The sequence below is a fragment of the Carcharodon carcharias genome, chromosome 32, assembly GCF_017639515.1.
Source record: "Carcharodon carcharias isolate sCarCar2 chromosome 32, sCarCar2.pri, whole genome shotgun sequence".
NCBI lineage: Eukaryota > Metazoa > Chordata > Chondrichthyes > Lamniformes > Lamnidae > Carcharodon > Carcharodon carcharias.
This window is the reverse complement of record NC_054498.1, coordinates 25,226,229-25,242,656: the sequence shown is the minus strand read 5'-3', so window position 1 is coordinate 25,242,656 and position 16,428 is coordinate 25,226,229. Positions and strand designations below refer to the sequence as shown.

The 16,428-nt window shown below is 42.7% G+C and overlaps 1 protein-coding gene across 3 annotated transcripts in view; it reads right to left on the bottom strand.

Moving 5' to 3' along the window:
• The window catches only part of LOC121271991 (semaphorin-4D-like), a 98,528-nt gene that overhangs the window by 19,634 nt on the left and 62,466 nt on the right, over nucleotides 1-16,428 (bottom strand). For 2 of the 3 annotated variants that reach the window (XM_041178275.1, XM_041178274.1), the window contains one exon: nucleotides 12,047-12,186. The exons of the other annotated variant lie outside the window; for it this stretch is intronic. Coding sequence is in view for 1 of the 2 variants with exons in the window: in XM_041178274.1 (XP_041034208.1) it covers nucleotides 12,047-12,186 (140 nt within the window). In the remaining variant the exon portion in view is untranslated. The remainder of the gene's footprint in view (nucleotides 1-12,046; nucleotides 12,187-16,428) is intronic. 3 annotated transcript variants of the gene reach the window in all.

Here is a 16,428-nt window from a genome sequence, read left to right as displayed (position 1 = left end):
TATTGACAACCCTGTCTCAAAAACAATTCAGCATTTCAATAACAAAGCAGCATCTTACAGTGGGCTGTAATGAAGAGGGACTTGCATTTATATAGTGCCTTCTAAAGTGCCTTTCACAACTTCAGGAAATGCCAAATTGTAACCAATTAAGTGCTCGTGAAACGTAGTTACTGCTGTAATGTAAGAAACACAGCAGCCAGTCTACACGCAGCAAACTCCCGCAAACAGATTGTGTGTTTTAAGGTTTTGGTTAAGGGATCAACATTAACGAGCACACCAAACCATGTCATTCATTTTTATTTACATTCACCTGAGGAGACAGATGGGCCACTTGTGCACAACAGAGACACTGGAGCCTGCTGAACCCCCAATGTACCAAATCACTGGCTTTACCAAAGACCATCAGCATGGTCTCACTGTGCCAGAGTGAAGATGGATGCTGGAGAAACAGACATAATGGGTGCATTTAATGGAGGTGCCAGGGACCACGCCTGCCAGCTGGAGAGCCAACAAGAGCCCCACCTTGCTTTTTGTGAAGGCCTGCCCAATTAAGTGCCAATCAGGCAAGCTCCCACAAGCTGGTCAAGGACCCTCAGGATGGAAATCTGGTCCCCCTGAGAGTTGCTAGCCAATCAGAGGCTGGCAGCTACTCATTGCCCAGCAGTGGCAGGAGGAAAGACTGCTGCCGTGAGCAATGCACCCACCCATGGGATTGGGGTGGCAGGATGGAGGTCAGAGTGGAGGCAAAGGAGGGTCAGCACCAAGTTCAAAGATTTGGATCAGAGCAGACCCACCCCTTTCCAATGGGTCCCTTGAACAGGCACTACCTTTGAACAAGAGACAACCCCCCACTCCCCGGAGCCCACAAGCAATCCCGACAAGGTTTGCTTTTCAAACTTCAAGCTTCCTGCATGGCTGATCCCCCACCCGCCATTTGGTGAATCCCAGCAGCAATAGCTGAGGCCCTTAAGTGGGAATTAATTGCCCATATAAGGGCCTCAATTAGCTGTGGGGTAGGAAGATCGCCCATGAGCCTTCCCTGCCCTGGAATTAGACTGGGCAGAGGTGGGAAAGTGGCAGGGTCCCCACCCTTCGCCCTCCCACCTGATTAAATGCCCCGTCCCCCCACCCCAGCCACCAAATCTGCCCCTGGTGAGGGCATTAAATTCAACTCCATGAAACTCATTGGCTTTTCCTAATGAATCCATCAGAATTGTAGAGAAGTATCTGGTCTTTATTATTGCAGTCTTTTCAAAAAATCTATTTATTTCTGTTTTATCATTATCAAACATTAGTTGGGTGAAGCCATTATGTGGCATATCCAACAAGTATGGTCTCAAAGCAGTCGCCAGTAACCAGTACTCCCAACTTCTGCATTGTTTGAAAATTTTTAAAAGTTATTATTGAACAACTTGCTATGCAAAAGAAACTCTCATCTCCCCATGCTTTAGGTTGTAATATGCCTTTAAGTGATAGCAGCATGACATCACTAGAAGGGAAGTGTGTCATGCGATCCAGTCTTAGTCTCACTTTTATCTTTGGGAAGAGCACGCGCACACAAAGCTCTGGTGCTGATGCCTTTCTACCTGTAATGTTCCCATGTGCCTAGTCTAAATAAATGAACCCACAACGTGTTTCCCCAGTCCCTTAAGATTGATTACTGCCTTTGTATCATTATAACAACATTACAGTTCATTTTGTCAATTCTCCCAAATCTGCCAGTGGAAACAATTTCTCCCTCCATACTTTATCAAGACCCATCATGATTCTGAACACTTCCATTAACCAGAGTAGGAAAGCAAAGCGCCGCAGATACTGGAAATCTGAAATCAAAATGCTGGGATACTTAACAGGTCAGGCAGTATCTGTTCAGATTTAAAAAAAAGGGATAACGGTTCAAGTCAATGACCTTTCAAAAGGCTTTTATTCGCGTTAATCTTCCTTGTTCCAAGGAAAATAAGCCTTTTTTTTAAACAATGTTCTGAGCAGCAATTAAAGTGGGAAATTTAGTCTGAATTTACAGGAGAGAGCTGATGTGTTAACAAGTCATACCTTTACAGCTGACCAGCAGCCAGCAAACACAAACATTATGGGCAGAATTGTCCCAGGTTTGCACAAAGTGCAGTAGCAGGTGAGAAAAAGTCTTTTACCCACCAGCAGCAATGGTGTCTTTTCACGCCCTACTATCCAAATCCTGCCTCATTAATCATGCATTCTTGGGACTCTCACTGTTTCGATGGCAGGCAGGCTCCGATTTGCCTGCCACGCCATCACTCACCACTCCCTTACGCCGAGTGCCATATTTAAAATGCAGCCGCATGCACACCTCTCAGTGCTTCCAGCCCAGGGCTCCTGCAAGACGACATGGCCCCAAAAGGCAACAAGACAGCAGTCCCCCTGATTCAGTGATGCGTCCCTGGAACACATTTTGGATGCCGTGGAGACCCACCATGATGTCCTCTACCCCCCTTCTGGCAGCAAGAGGTCCAACAATCTCACCACTCTGGCTTGGTAAGCGATGGCAGTGGTGATCAGTGCCAATGCTGCACAGAAGAGGTTGGCCACCTAATGCAGAAAGAGGACGACTGATTCATCCATGATGCCAGGGTAAGGCTACCATCTCATTGCTCTAAACTCACACTCAGGCCCAACACACATTCACTGACATCTCACTCACTGCCGCCTCGAAGGACATCACCACCCATTCTCACACATATGCCCATCTGGCCTCATCTCCTCTGGAGACTGCCTCCTCAGCACTCACCATCTTCAGGTCACTTGCACAGATCAACATGTGTCCCCACACACACCCTGGGATACCCACCTTCCCCAGTACAGCCCTCGCCCGGCAGCCTCTTCTCTTGCCTGAGGCCACTTCTCCCCCTTCCCCAAGCAAGCCCTAACCCTGCAGCCACTGCAAAGCCACCCCTGCCTTACGGCTGGTCTGGTAGGTTGAGACCTGCTTGTGATCCTTCCTAAAAGTGATGTGGTGTTGCCTGTGAAGCCTGGCGCTGATGATCACGAGGGCTGCCTGAAGCAAGGTGGGCAAACAAACCTCAAAGAGTGAAGTGAAGCGAAGTGCAGCTCGCCAGGTGCACGTCGCTTATGTACAGTTATGAAACATGTCGGTGTGCTTGGATGACCTGGAGTTTGGGGGGATGATTCCGGCGAGCTGGGTTTATAATATCCAGATGTTTTACAATCAGAGTAAATGATTGCAAACTGGTTTCACGATGTTGTGAAACTGATTTTTGGCCTTCTTGTCATATTGTCTGCTCACATTACCAAACACACCCAACGCCAGCGAGCACAGAAAATTCCACCCATGTCATTTGGTATATTTTCTTAATCTCAAATTGTATGCACGAAATTGGCATCAAGCAATTAGTGGAAAGCATAATAAACCATAATTCAAAACACTCGCTGGAAAAATGCTGCAGTGTGCCTTTTGTCTTAATTACATTTGGTAACGTTTTCCCCATAGTTTCCGACCAGGGAATTTTTACAGGAGGAATACAGTAAGTTGATGGCCACATTAATTAAGAACGTTCAACAGGTTTTCATCAATCATTCACAAATCAACATGAATTCATGAATCAACATAATGATAAGGGGACAATAGAGAAAGCTTCCAATGCTATAAATAAAGAGTCATACAGACTCGAAACGTTAACTGTATTCCTCTCCACAGATGCTGTCACACCTGCTGACTTTTTCCAGGTATTTTTGTTTTTGTTGCTATAAAGATACAAGCTGAGAAGTGAAAACTGAATGGGCATTGTGTGACCTTCCATTGCAAATGGCCAAGCAATTACTCAGTCTTTGTGTTTTACACAATGAATGCTGATTGATGTAACTTGCTATTGTATGCTTTGAACAGCAGTTCCCGAAGGGAAGGAGGTTGTTCTGGTCTTATCTGTATGTAGAGAACAATGTCAATCCATTGACTAGATTCACCCTATGGACTTAGTTATCCTTGAAACTATCCCAGGATAAATGGTCAAACTGCCAACTAGCCTGGGAATGTCTGATTCCCAACGATAACAGCACTTGGTTATCTCAGTACCTGACATATCCTTGAGGTAACGGCCAATTATGGAAACCACCTCTCATGGTACATATCAACACATGGTTCCATGTATACCCAGAGCTTCATTTTGTAGAATTCTATCAGAATCTTAATGGATAAACCAGGAAATAACAGGATGTGTTAATGGAAAGACACCAATTGTTTAATTAGTACAAGGAAATGGCTAGACCATGACTGAAGCACTCTGTAATTTTGGGTGCTCAGTTATGGAAAGAGCATTAAAGGGTTAGAGTGTAAACAGATTAAATGAAAAGTAAACCAGTAGGCTAGAGAGGTGGACAGTTCCAATTAAGCTAATGATCCTGTCAGTATCAGAAAGTCTGTACTTGCTATAAATGGAATTTTCAAAGGTATAGCTCATGCTTTGACCAAACGCTTTATGTTTCCAACTGAACTGCAACTCAACAATTAATCTGAGTATCTTTATTCTCTTCTGGTTATAGGATGCTACACTTGTCCTATTCTGGTCTTCAGTCCTTTTCCTTCAAATTAAAATATTTGAACGCTAAATGTTCATCGAAGTCTTCAGCCTGGATAAATGGGCAAAGGAAGAGCATCTGGCTGCAAAACCACGCACCAATTCCAAAGGCTGATGGTTGCTATGAAGGAGAGATCAAGCAGCATCGTGGCAATCCCCATGTAACATGGGAAGAGAGAAGAATGGTTTTGAATTCACACACCTGCTCCCACACAGTGATACATTCCTTAAGGCCATGAGACATAGGAGCAGAAGTAGGCCATTCAGCCCATCGAGACTGCTCTGCCATTCAATGAGATCATAGCTGACCTGATAATCCTCAACTCCACTTTTCTGCCTTTTCCCCATAACCCTCGATTCCCTTTCTGATTAAAAATCCGTCTCTCTCAGCCTTAAATATATTTAGTGACCCAGCCTCTACAGCCCTCTGCGGTTAGGAATTCCACAGATTGACTATCTTCAGAGAAGAAATTCCTCCTCATCTCTGTCTTAAACGGGCGACCCCTTACTCTGAGATTGTGCCCTCTGGTCCTAGACTCTCCCACAAGGGGAAACAACCTCTCAGCATCTGCCCTGTCAAGTCCCCTAAGAATCTAATGTTTCAATAAGCTCACCTCTCATTCTTCTAAATTCCAATGAGTACAGACCCAACCTACTCAACCTCTCCTCATAAGAAAATCCCTCCATCCTGGGATCAACCTAGTGAACCTTCTCTGGACTGCCTCCAATGCCAGTATATCTTTCCTTAGATAAGGGGACCAAAGAATGCACGGTATTCTAGGTATGGTCTAACGAGTGCCTTGTATAGTTTTAACAAGACTTCCCTGTTTTTATTCTCCATTCCCTTTGAAATAAAGGCCAACATTCCATTTGCCTCACCTATTACCTGAACTTGGACGCTAGCTTTTTGGGATTCATGCACGAGGGCCCCCAAATCCCTCAGTGCTGCAGATTTCTTCAGTCTTTCTCCATTTAAATAATACTCAGTTCCTCTATTCTTCTTGCCAAAATGCAGAACCTCACATTTTCCCACATTATATTCCATCTGCCACTTTTTTTGCCCACTCACTTGATCTGTCTATATCCCTCTGTAGACTCCTTGTGTCATCCTCACCACTTGCCTTCCCACCTATTTTTGTGTCATACATAAACTTGGGGATAGTACATTCACTTCCCCTCATCCAAGTCATTGATATATATTGTAAATAATGGAGCCCCCAGCACTGGTCCCTGTGGCACTCCACTAGTTACTGAAATTCCCCCAGTATCCCAACTCTCTGTCTTCTATCTGTTCATTCCATTCATCCCACACTTCTACCAATTTAAATTCCATTTAATGTTCCTCCTTTAAAGCAACCCCACTCTTGCAATGGATTGCCTCTGGCAGTAACCAATCTGACTCATAGCCAACCACCCATCCACCCCCTCAATGATGGCAGCTTCTCCTGCTCTGTTTCTCTGTTGCGCTAAAGCACCCTGAGCTGATCCTCCCTAAAGCTACTTATTCTTTCATAGGATGTGGAAAGGCCAACATTTGTTGCCCATCCCTAATTGTCCTTGCTAGGTCATTTCAGAGGGCAGTAAAGTGTCAAGCATTTGCTGTGGTCTGGTGTCACATGTAGGCCAGATCAGGTAGGACAGCAAATTTCCTTCCCGAAAGGACATCAATAAACCAGATGGGTTTGTACAACAAACGATGATAGTTATCATGGTTACCATTGCTGAGACGAACCCTGGTTTGTTGGGACTGGAAGGATCCAGGTTGCACATTTGTTTTGGGGTAACAGAGTTGGTACCAAGACAGAGAAGATCAGTGGACCGTTCTTAGAAGAAACACATTCTGTTTATTTACAAAAGGAACTCAGCAGCTACACTTGTGTGCTTCCAACTCAAAGTTCTGCCTTTACTCTTCAGTCTCTAACTCAAGACTACTGACTACAAAGGTAGCCCATGCGACTCTGCTATTGGATACCAAGATCATGTGATCTTCCATTGCAACTTTTGTCTTAAAGGTATATTATACATCAGGTTACTACACTAGCTCTATATTCCAGATTTATTAACTAAATTCAACTTCCACCAGCTGCCATGGTGGGTGAACCCATGTCCCCAGAGCACTAGTCTGGGTGTTTAGATTACAAATCCAGTGACATCACGATGACACCATCTCCCCACGCTGAACCTTGTTCTCTTTTCTCCAGTTTCTAATTCTGCAAACAAGCTTGTATAACCACCTAATGATGTTGAAAAGTTGGTTTCCACCCGGAACAATGGTGCTTGTTCGAAGTCAATCCATGTTTATACATCGTGCTGTGGGGAGGTTGAAAATGCCACTCACTTCAGGATTTCAGCTTTGAACACATTTGTGCAAAATAATTACCTTGGCTGTGAAACACATTAGCAAGCCCTGAGGATGTGATAGGTGATATATAAATGCAGGTTCTTTCTTTTATTTCTTTTTAATTTGTTTAGTCGCTGTTTGAAGGCATTTTATCTCCTAATTTTCTTGACAAGTTTGCTTCCTCAGATAACACTTTCAACAGCAAATATGATCACGGGACAAGCAATCTGCTGCTTTTATTACCACTAAAGAGGCTGGAGATGTTTCTGGCTCTCTCTTTCGCTCCCTCTCCCTCTTTCTCCAATGTTCCCACCTATCCCCATTAAGGTGGGAGGATGAAGGACAGATGAGCTCTGCTCAGCATCTTTCAGAGCAGTACAATGAAATCCGTAACTTAGTAAACCAGGAGGCAATTGGTTCTCCCTCTCGTTGTGTCCCGGATACCTTATGCTGATGGGGGCTGATCTTTCTCTCTTTAAATGCTGGCTCATGTTTTATGTAAGCCTTCCACCTGGGCTGCTCAGTGTTGAGAAGCAACATCTGTTTGCTCCGTGCTTGTCATCGGGGTTAGCGAGTAGGTGAAGCATGCGAGGAGCAATTAGCAAATAGAGCTCCAGAAGGGTGGATGAGCTGCAATACATCTAGTGCATAACAACAACAACAATTTGCATTTGCATAGCACCTTTGACATAGTGGAAGATCCCAAGGAACTTCACAGGGATAATTATCGAATAAAATTTGGCACTCAGCCACAATAGAAAATAATCGGACAGGTGACCAAAAGCTTGGTCAAAGAGTTAATTTTTAAGGAGTGTCTTAAAGAAGGAGAGAGTGGTGGGGATGCTGAGAGATTTAGGCAGGGAATTCCAGAACTGAAGATCTCAGCACCTAAAGACATGCCCACCAACAGCAGAGCAATACAAATTGGGGATCATTGTGTGGAGTGACAGTCATAAATTTTGGTTTCAACTACAATCTATATGATGTGGATTAATGATTTATGCAAATAGATGGGGTGAATTTTTCCTGCTGCCCATGTTTTTTAGGCCAGTGTGCCCCATCCATTGGCATAGTCTCAGAAACTCTCTATACTGTTCTTTTTGAAAAACTACCTGTCAAATCAAGGCCAGATACAACTACAACGTGCATTTATACATCACCTTTAACATAGTAAAATATCCCAGTTTCACAGAGCATTATCAGGTAAAGCTTGACAAGATCATTAAGCTGCTTCATTTCACAGCAAATGAGCATACAGTACCACTGATCAGATTCACTCAACTCATGAATTTGTCTTCATATAATAACAATAAATTATGAACATGCTACATTTCCCCACATCAGTGGGGCTCTTGACCTAACTTTACTTCATGCTAAACTTATGACCATGGTCAAAATATGTTCTTGTGACATTCCATTTTAAAAACGTAGCTGACTACCTGTGACATTACTTCTTTTTGTTTCCCCATAGTTTCGGCCACAAGCCAGAATTTTCCAAAGGCAATCTTTGGTAAGGATCAGAGACTTCCCAATGCAATGTGCGTTGTTAGCTAAGTGATTGTTTATTATTTAAAAGTTTTGGGGAAACTTTAAATAGTAATCACCCTTTGTCTGAGCACCTTTCTTTGTCCTTAAAATACAACCAAAGGGAACTTTTAAAAAAATTCTGACGAAAAATGGTCAGAAAATCCCTAAAGGTTGCTTCTTTCATCACTTCAAAAACAAAATAGATTGGCTAATGAAACATACAACCTAATTGACTTGTTCCAAATTTATTTCCAGATAGAAGGTAATAAACAAGAAGCATTTATATAGCACCTTTGGTGGCAAAAGCACTTTACAATCAATAAAATATTTTGAAGTGTAGTTACTGTTCTACTGTAGGCATAACAGCACACAGCAAGCTCCCACAAACAGCAATGTGATAATGACCAGCTATCTGGTTCTTGTGATGTTAATTGAGAGATAAATATTGGCCAGGACTCCAGGACTGACTTCCCTGCTCTTCATCAAAATTGTGCCATGGGATCTTTTACATCCACCTGAGAGGCCAGATTGGGCCTCCGTTTAGCATCCCCAAGTGTGCAGCACTCCCTCAGTACTGCACTTGAGTGTCAGCCTTGGTTTTTGCATTCATGTCCTGGAGTGGGGCTTGCTGACATTGCTGAGAGGTTTGCCCATGAATGTTTCACACTGCACTCTTCACAGAAGCCAAAATAGGCAAATAAAACCCCTTGGGGGATCTTTAGATTACAAAGGTAGCTTTTCCTTTGAGGGTCAAACAACCTCCCTATAACAGTTAGGCCATGAAAATCTCACTCCCATTTTCATTTTGATAATAGTTTTAAATTATCAGCTTAGTTTGTATCACTCCCACTGCTGGCTTTCACCCTGAACACTACTTAAATTATTAGAAATTAATAAACGAGTTATAACATAAACTTAGAACAAACAAGTTGTATCAACAATCCAAAAAAATTTTGTCAACTCAAGTCAACAATACTGTTTAGAAAATGCAACTGCTTGAACACAGAGTATTGGAGTAGAAACCTGCTTCGGGCAGCAGCATTAAGCAAATGGTATTGCATTAGTCATCTGTTATGTGACCCACCCAATATTCAGCTCAATTGACATGTCTGATCCTTTTCTTATCGTCTCACTGAAGGATGTTTGCTCCATTGAATTTGAGCTGAATGTATTTCAAAATGTTGCTGACAAGCAGACAAAAGAGTGATAAACAGTGAAGCATGTTACAGCTGCATCCTGAGGCAGTTCCTTGGTGTCCTGGATACGGAACATTAATATATGTGCATGTGGTCAGCACACAAGCACCCAGCCCAGGAACGATTTGCATGTGATTCCTGTTCTATGGTGAGTTTGGGGGATGGAGCGCAGAGACAGAGGGGCATCTGAGAGTCTTCCTTAATAATCAAGCGTGTGCTCATATCTGCTGATGAGTGACTCAAAACAACAAGCTCAGTTTTACTGGTTCTTCCCATCGATAACATGAACTTTTCCCCTGATTTTTACCAAGTTCTTTTATTAAATAAAGCAATGTAAAAATAATCAAACCGAAAGGGAAGAATATTAGTTGACAACACATGGGGCCTCTTCTGAAAGTCTATCAGCTATCACCAGACCTACTATTGTGACACTGCATTTCCCAAATGTCAGTATTTCTTCAGCCAAAGGAAAAGGGGAAGTTTAACTGAACGCAAATGCAAAATATTGAAGATGGTTTAAGCTTGAAACAGAAGTGCTCGGTTCTGAGTTTTGAGGACCGGTCATTGACCAGAAACTCTCCACAGACGCTGAGTATTTCCAGCATTTTCTGACATTAACTTGGAGTTCAGTTTCCTCCAATGGTAGGTATACCTTGGTACAGGTCCGTGGCTAACACAGCGCCCAGCAGGGATCACTGAATGGTGAACAGAACTATGAAACTTGGCTGATTATTTACCCCCTGGCAATAACAGAGATACTGAGAATTCAAAGTAAAAGGTAAGGATGAACATAAGAAATAGGAGCAGGAGTCGGGCGGCCTCTCGAGCCTACTCTGCCAGTCAATAAGATCATGGCTGATCTGACTGTGGCCTCACCTCCACTTTGCTGTCCGTCACCATAACCCTCAACTCACTTGTCAGTCAAAAATCTATCTAACTCAACCTTGAATATATCCAATGACCCAGTCTCCACTGCTCACTGGGGGACGAGAATTCCAAAGATTAACAACCCTCAGAGAAGAAATTCCTCCTCATCTCCAGCCTAAATAGGAGGTTCATTATTTAAACAGTGCCCCTAGTTCTAGATTCCTTCATGAGAGGAAACATCCTCTCAGCATCCACCCTGTCAAGCTCCCTCAAAATCTTATATGTTTCAATAGGGTTGTCTCTCATTCTTCTAAACTGCAATGAGTATAGCCCCAACCTGCTCAATCTTTCCTCATAAGACAACCCCTTCAACCCACGGAATCATCCCAGTGAACCTTCAATGAATTCAATGAACTACTTCCAACGCAAGTGTGTGCCTCCTTAAGTAAGATAAGAAAGGCCATTCAATCCATCTAGCTCATCCTTCCAGCAGACATCCCCATCGGAGCATTTAACCACCTCTGTTTTGCCCTACCCAAAATATTATTTATATTCACTTTGTGATGCAATCCAACACTTGCCTTTGGCCCATTTATACCTGTACCCACAGTCCTGCAGACAGGCATTAACTTGAAATAGGGCTCAGGACTAACCACCCTTCTCCCACTTTGTATTTAATGCCCTCGAGGAGGTCCTCTCTCAGTTGCCTCTTGTATAGGCTTGAGAGTCCAGGGTTTTTTAACACTAGGAATCAGCCTTACAGCTGTTCTCTATATACCATGTCCTTTTGAAAGATCCTGAATTCTTCCCTCACTACCTTCCCACGTACTTGGAGTTGATTTTTTTTAAAACACATTTCACTTCATTCTTTCTATGTTAATTACAATGGAGCACGGTTCTTTAATCTGTGCCTGTTGGTTCCAGCCATGTGCTTTTATGGTTCCCCCTCTCAACAGAGACCCTCAAAGATATTCCATTTGCCTTCAACTGATATTTTTCAAGTTCTATTTCCCTACTGGTTTGCTTAAATTTTCTTCAATGTTTAACTCTTCTTAAATGGTCTAACTGTTCCGCAATATTGTTTAAAACTGACTGATGCAATTCAGCATCAGCCCTTGTAGTGCAACTTCCCACTGAATTACTGGAAGGGCAGATCATTTTTATTGGAATTATGGAATGAGTACAGCACAGAAGGAGGCTAATTAGCCCATCGAGTTCGTGATGGCTCGCTACAAGCATAGTTAATCTGACATTTGTGATTTTCCAAAATGAAGCTGGCCAAATTAACATCCATCTTTTGAAAACTCTTCCCCCAGTGCTAACCAAGTTTCCTGTGAATGCTTAATATGATTATGTGCAAGCAAGAACAAGGGATCACAAAACAGAAGTCCCTGGGTAGTTACCACACTCGATATGACAATACAGAGTTGGAAAACGTGTGTTCCTCCACAGGTTGCCACCAATCATCTGCAATTTTACAGATAATGGATACAGGTCATAATGTTACATCCTAGTAACATACCAGGGTCCAGCTGCTTCTACTGTACCTTTTGTACTAGATTAGGAGATTTGTCAAAGTTTATCTGATAAACAATTTCATTTCCGCCAACATAAACAGTGTTTCCTTCGCGAAGTGTGGTTGCGTATTCCTCAGATGATTCGAATTTGAATCTTTTTTTAATTTCATCTGCAAAGATATAAAAGGTGTGGTTTTACTGGTTACTGATAAACACAAAAGACAGGGTAAAAAACAAAATGTCATTTCAAAGCAATGGTAATCCTAGTGATTGGAACTCAAGGATCAGGATCAACTGAAATGGCCCAGTTTCTCATGACTATGATGCTATGTAAACAAAATATGCAAGCACAAAAGAATAAGATTATTCTCCATATGAACACAGCCATTATAATTTCTCCACTGGGATAGCAAGTGATGGACAGGCAATTACCTATACCTAGAGCCGGCTCATAAATGCAGCCCAGCTGACCATCTCATGAGGAGCCATGATTGCGAAGGCAAGGAGATACGCGACCTTAGTTTGTTGGGCGGATACAATATTTACTGGACTGTCCTCAAACTTCATGTTTATGCAACCCAAAAATAAAACAAGTTATTCATATTCGCTGACACTTCAGCATAGACTGTTACTGTGACTAGCTCAGGAAGTCAGGCCAATGCAAGGTCAGGAGATTAAACCCAGGCATGTGCTGACTTTGACGATCTGAGTGAACATTGAAGGTTATTGTGCAAAAGGAATCAACATTATTAAGTGTTTATTATTTCTGGGAATCTGGACCTTAGAAGTGAAACTTAGATGAGACTGCTTTTCATTCATATTCACTGTATCCAAACGTGCTGTGAGTGGGAATTTTCTATCCATAATATGGTCTGAAGGAAAGCGAACGGCAGTTACAACCCTGCAACTTTTTGTTCCCTTTTCAAGTATGTATCAAATTCTCATTTGAAGGTTCCTATTGAACCTGCTTCCACACATCCAGGTCATGCATTCCACACCTGTAAAGTCATTTCTCTTCATCACTCCTTTGGTTCTTTTATCAATTATCTCAAATTTGACCCACTGGTTTCTGTTCCTCTGAAGTTTCCCTTCAGTTGCTCAATCAAAATCCATCACAATTTTGAGCACTTGCTTTGAATCTCCCCTAAGCTTCTCTGCTCTAAGCTGAACAATCTCATCTTCTCCAGTCTCTCCCCATCACTGATGTCACTCTGGTAAACTTCATCTGCAACATCGCCAAGGACTTGACATCCTTTTGCTGAATGTCAGCATTAAATCAATGAAAATATAATCTTAGACAATAACTGACGAGTCCAAGATGAGTAATCACCTTTTTCCAAGTTCTGTAGGTTAAGAAATTTGTAACCATACTTCAGAAACCAAGCATTTAAGGGCATTTGAATAAAAATAAAGAACAGCAAAACTGGTTAGATGCAATTTTTCTAGACTTTTTTATTCTTTCATAGGATGTGAGCATCGCTGGCAAGGCCAGCATTTATTGCCCCTGAGAAGGTGGTGGTGAGCTGCCTTCTTGAACTGCTGCAGTCCATGTGATGTAGGTACACCCACGGTGCTGTTAGGAAGGGAGTTCCAGGATTTTGACTCAGCGATAGTGAAGGAACAGCGATATGTTTCCAAGTCAGGATGGTGAATGGCTTGGAGGGGAACTTACACTTGTTCCCATGTGTCTGCTGCCCTTGTCCTTCGAGATGGTAGAGGTCATGGAAAAAGTCTGCCAAATCTGCAAGGAGAATTTGCAGGTGGCAATTTAGGATTTTTGAACAATTTGTATCTGCAATTGGTTCCAAAATAGGCCAGGATTGTGTTGCATTCTGCATTGCCATTAAACAATGGTACAACTATGGTTTATATAATCGTGGACAGCATTCAGGCTGCAGCTAATAAGTGGCAACCAACATTCACACACAAATGCCAGGCAAAGGCCAACTCCAGCAGGAGTGAATTTAAACATCTCCCCTTGACATTCAATGACATTGACAGTGCTGAATCCCCCAATATCAATGGGATGGGGGTGGGGGGGGAGAGGGCTGGTGGGGCTGGGTTTACCATTGACCAGAAACTGAATCATACCAGCCATATAAATACTGTGGCTACAAAAGCAGGTCAGAGGCTGGGAATTCTGACTTCAGTACCTCACCTCCTGACCCCTGCAAAGCCTGTCCACCATCTACAAGGCACAAGTCAGGAGTGTGATGGAATACTCCCCACTTGCCTGGATGAATGCAGCTCCAACAATACTCAAGAAGCTCGACACCATCCAGGACAAAGCAGCCCGCTTGATTGGGACCCCATCCACAAGCATTCACTCCCTCCAACACCAATGCACAGTAGCAGCAGTGTGTAGCATCTACAACATGCAGCAACTTGCCGAGCTCCCTTTACAGCACCTTCCAAACCATTACCTCTACCACCTAGAAGGACAAGCGTAGTAGATGCATGGGAACACCATCCCTGAAAAGCTCTACTACACGCCACACACTATCCTGACTTGGAAATATATCAACCATTCCTTCACCATTGCTGGGTCAAAATCCTGGAACTCCCTCCTTAACAGCACTGTGGGTGTACCTACACCACAGGGACTGCAGCAGTTCAAGAAGGCAGTTCACCTTTGTTCAGTTCAAGGGCAATTAGGGAGGGGCAATAAATGCTGGCATTTGCAGTGATGCTCACATCCTAAGGACAAATAAAAAAAAAGAAAAATGTAAAGTGTCAGGCATGGCTCAGTGCGGAGCATGAATTTTCCAATAACTAAAGAAAAATTTTTGCGACTTTTCCTGCTTGAGCAGGGGTCAGTGCATCTCACTCGCTGATATTCACCCTTTAATACCATAGAAGAGAAATTCCTGGAGTGTATACGGGATGGTTTTCTGGGCCAATACATTGAGGAACCAACTAGAGAACAGGCCAAAACAAAAACAGAATTACCTGGAAAAACTCAGCAGGTCTGGCAGCATCGGTGGAGAAGAAAAGAGTTGACGTTTCGAGTCCTCATGACCCTTCGACAGAACTCCAGTTCTGTCGAAGGGTCATGAGGACTCGAAACGTCAACTCTTTTCTTCTCCACCGATGCTGCCAGACCTGCTGAGTTTTTCCAGGTAATTCTGTTTTTGTTTTGGATTTCCAGCATCCGCAGTTTTTTTGTTTTTATCTCTAGAGAACAGGCCATCCTAGACTGGGTAATGTGTAATGAGAAAGGAATAATTGGCAATCTAGTTGTGTGAGGCCCCTTGGAGATGAATGACCATAATATGATAGAATTCTTCATCAAGATGGAGAGTGACGTAGTTGATTCTGAGACTAGGGTTCTGAATCTTAATAAAGGAAACTACGATGATATGAGACGTGAGTTGGCTATGACGGATTGGGAAATGTTACTTAAAGGGATGATGATGGATAGGCAATGGCAAACGTTCAAAGAGTGCATGGGTGAACTGCAACAATTGTTTATTCCTGTCTGGCACAAAAGTAAAACAGGAAAGATGGCCAAACCATGGCTTACAAGGGAAATTAGAGATAGTGTTAGATCCAAGAAAGAGGCATACAAATAGGCCAGAAAAAACAACAGACCTGAGGATTGGAAGCAGTTTAGAATTTAGCAAAGGAGGAGCAAGGGATTGATTAAGAAGGGGAAAATAGAGTATGAGAGTAAGCTTGTGGGGAACATAAAAACTGTCTGTAAAAGTTTTTATAGGTATGTGAAGAAAAAAAGATTGGTGAAGACAAATGTAGCTCCCTTACAGTCTGAAACAGGGAAATTTATAATGGGGGACAAAGAAATGGCTGACCAACTGAATACATACTTTGGTTCTGTCTTCACAAAGGAGGACACAAATAACATACTAGAAATGAAAGGTTTAGTGAGAGGGAGGAACTAAAAGAAATCAGTATCAGTAGGGAAATGGTGTTGGAGAAATGGTTGGGATTGAAGGCCGATAAATCCCCAGAGCCTGATAATCTACATCCCAGAGTACTTAAGGAAGTGGCCCTAGAAATAGTGGATGCATTGGTGGTCATCTTCTGAGATTCTATAGACTCTGGAACAGTTCCTACAGATTGGAGGAAAACTAATGTAACCCCACAATTTAAAAAGGGAAGTAGAGAGAAAACAGGGAATTATAGACCAGTCAGCCTGACGTCGGTAGTGGGGAAAATTCTAGAGCCCATTATAAAAGATTTAATAACTGAGCACCTGGAAAACAGTGGCAGAATCAGACAGAGTCAGCATGGATTTACGAAAGGGAAAATCATGCTTGTCAAATCTACTGGAATTTTTCAAGAATGTAACTAGTAGAGTTGATGAGGAGGAGCCAGTGGATGTGATTTATTTGGACTTTCAGAAGGCTTTTGACAAAATCCCACATAAGGAATTAGCATGTAAAATTAAAGCA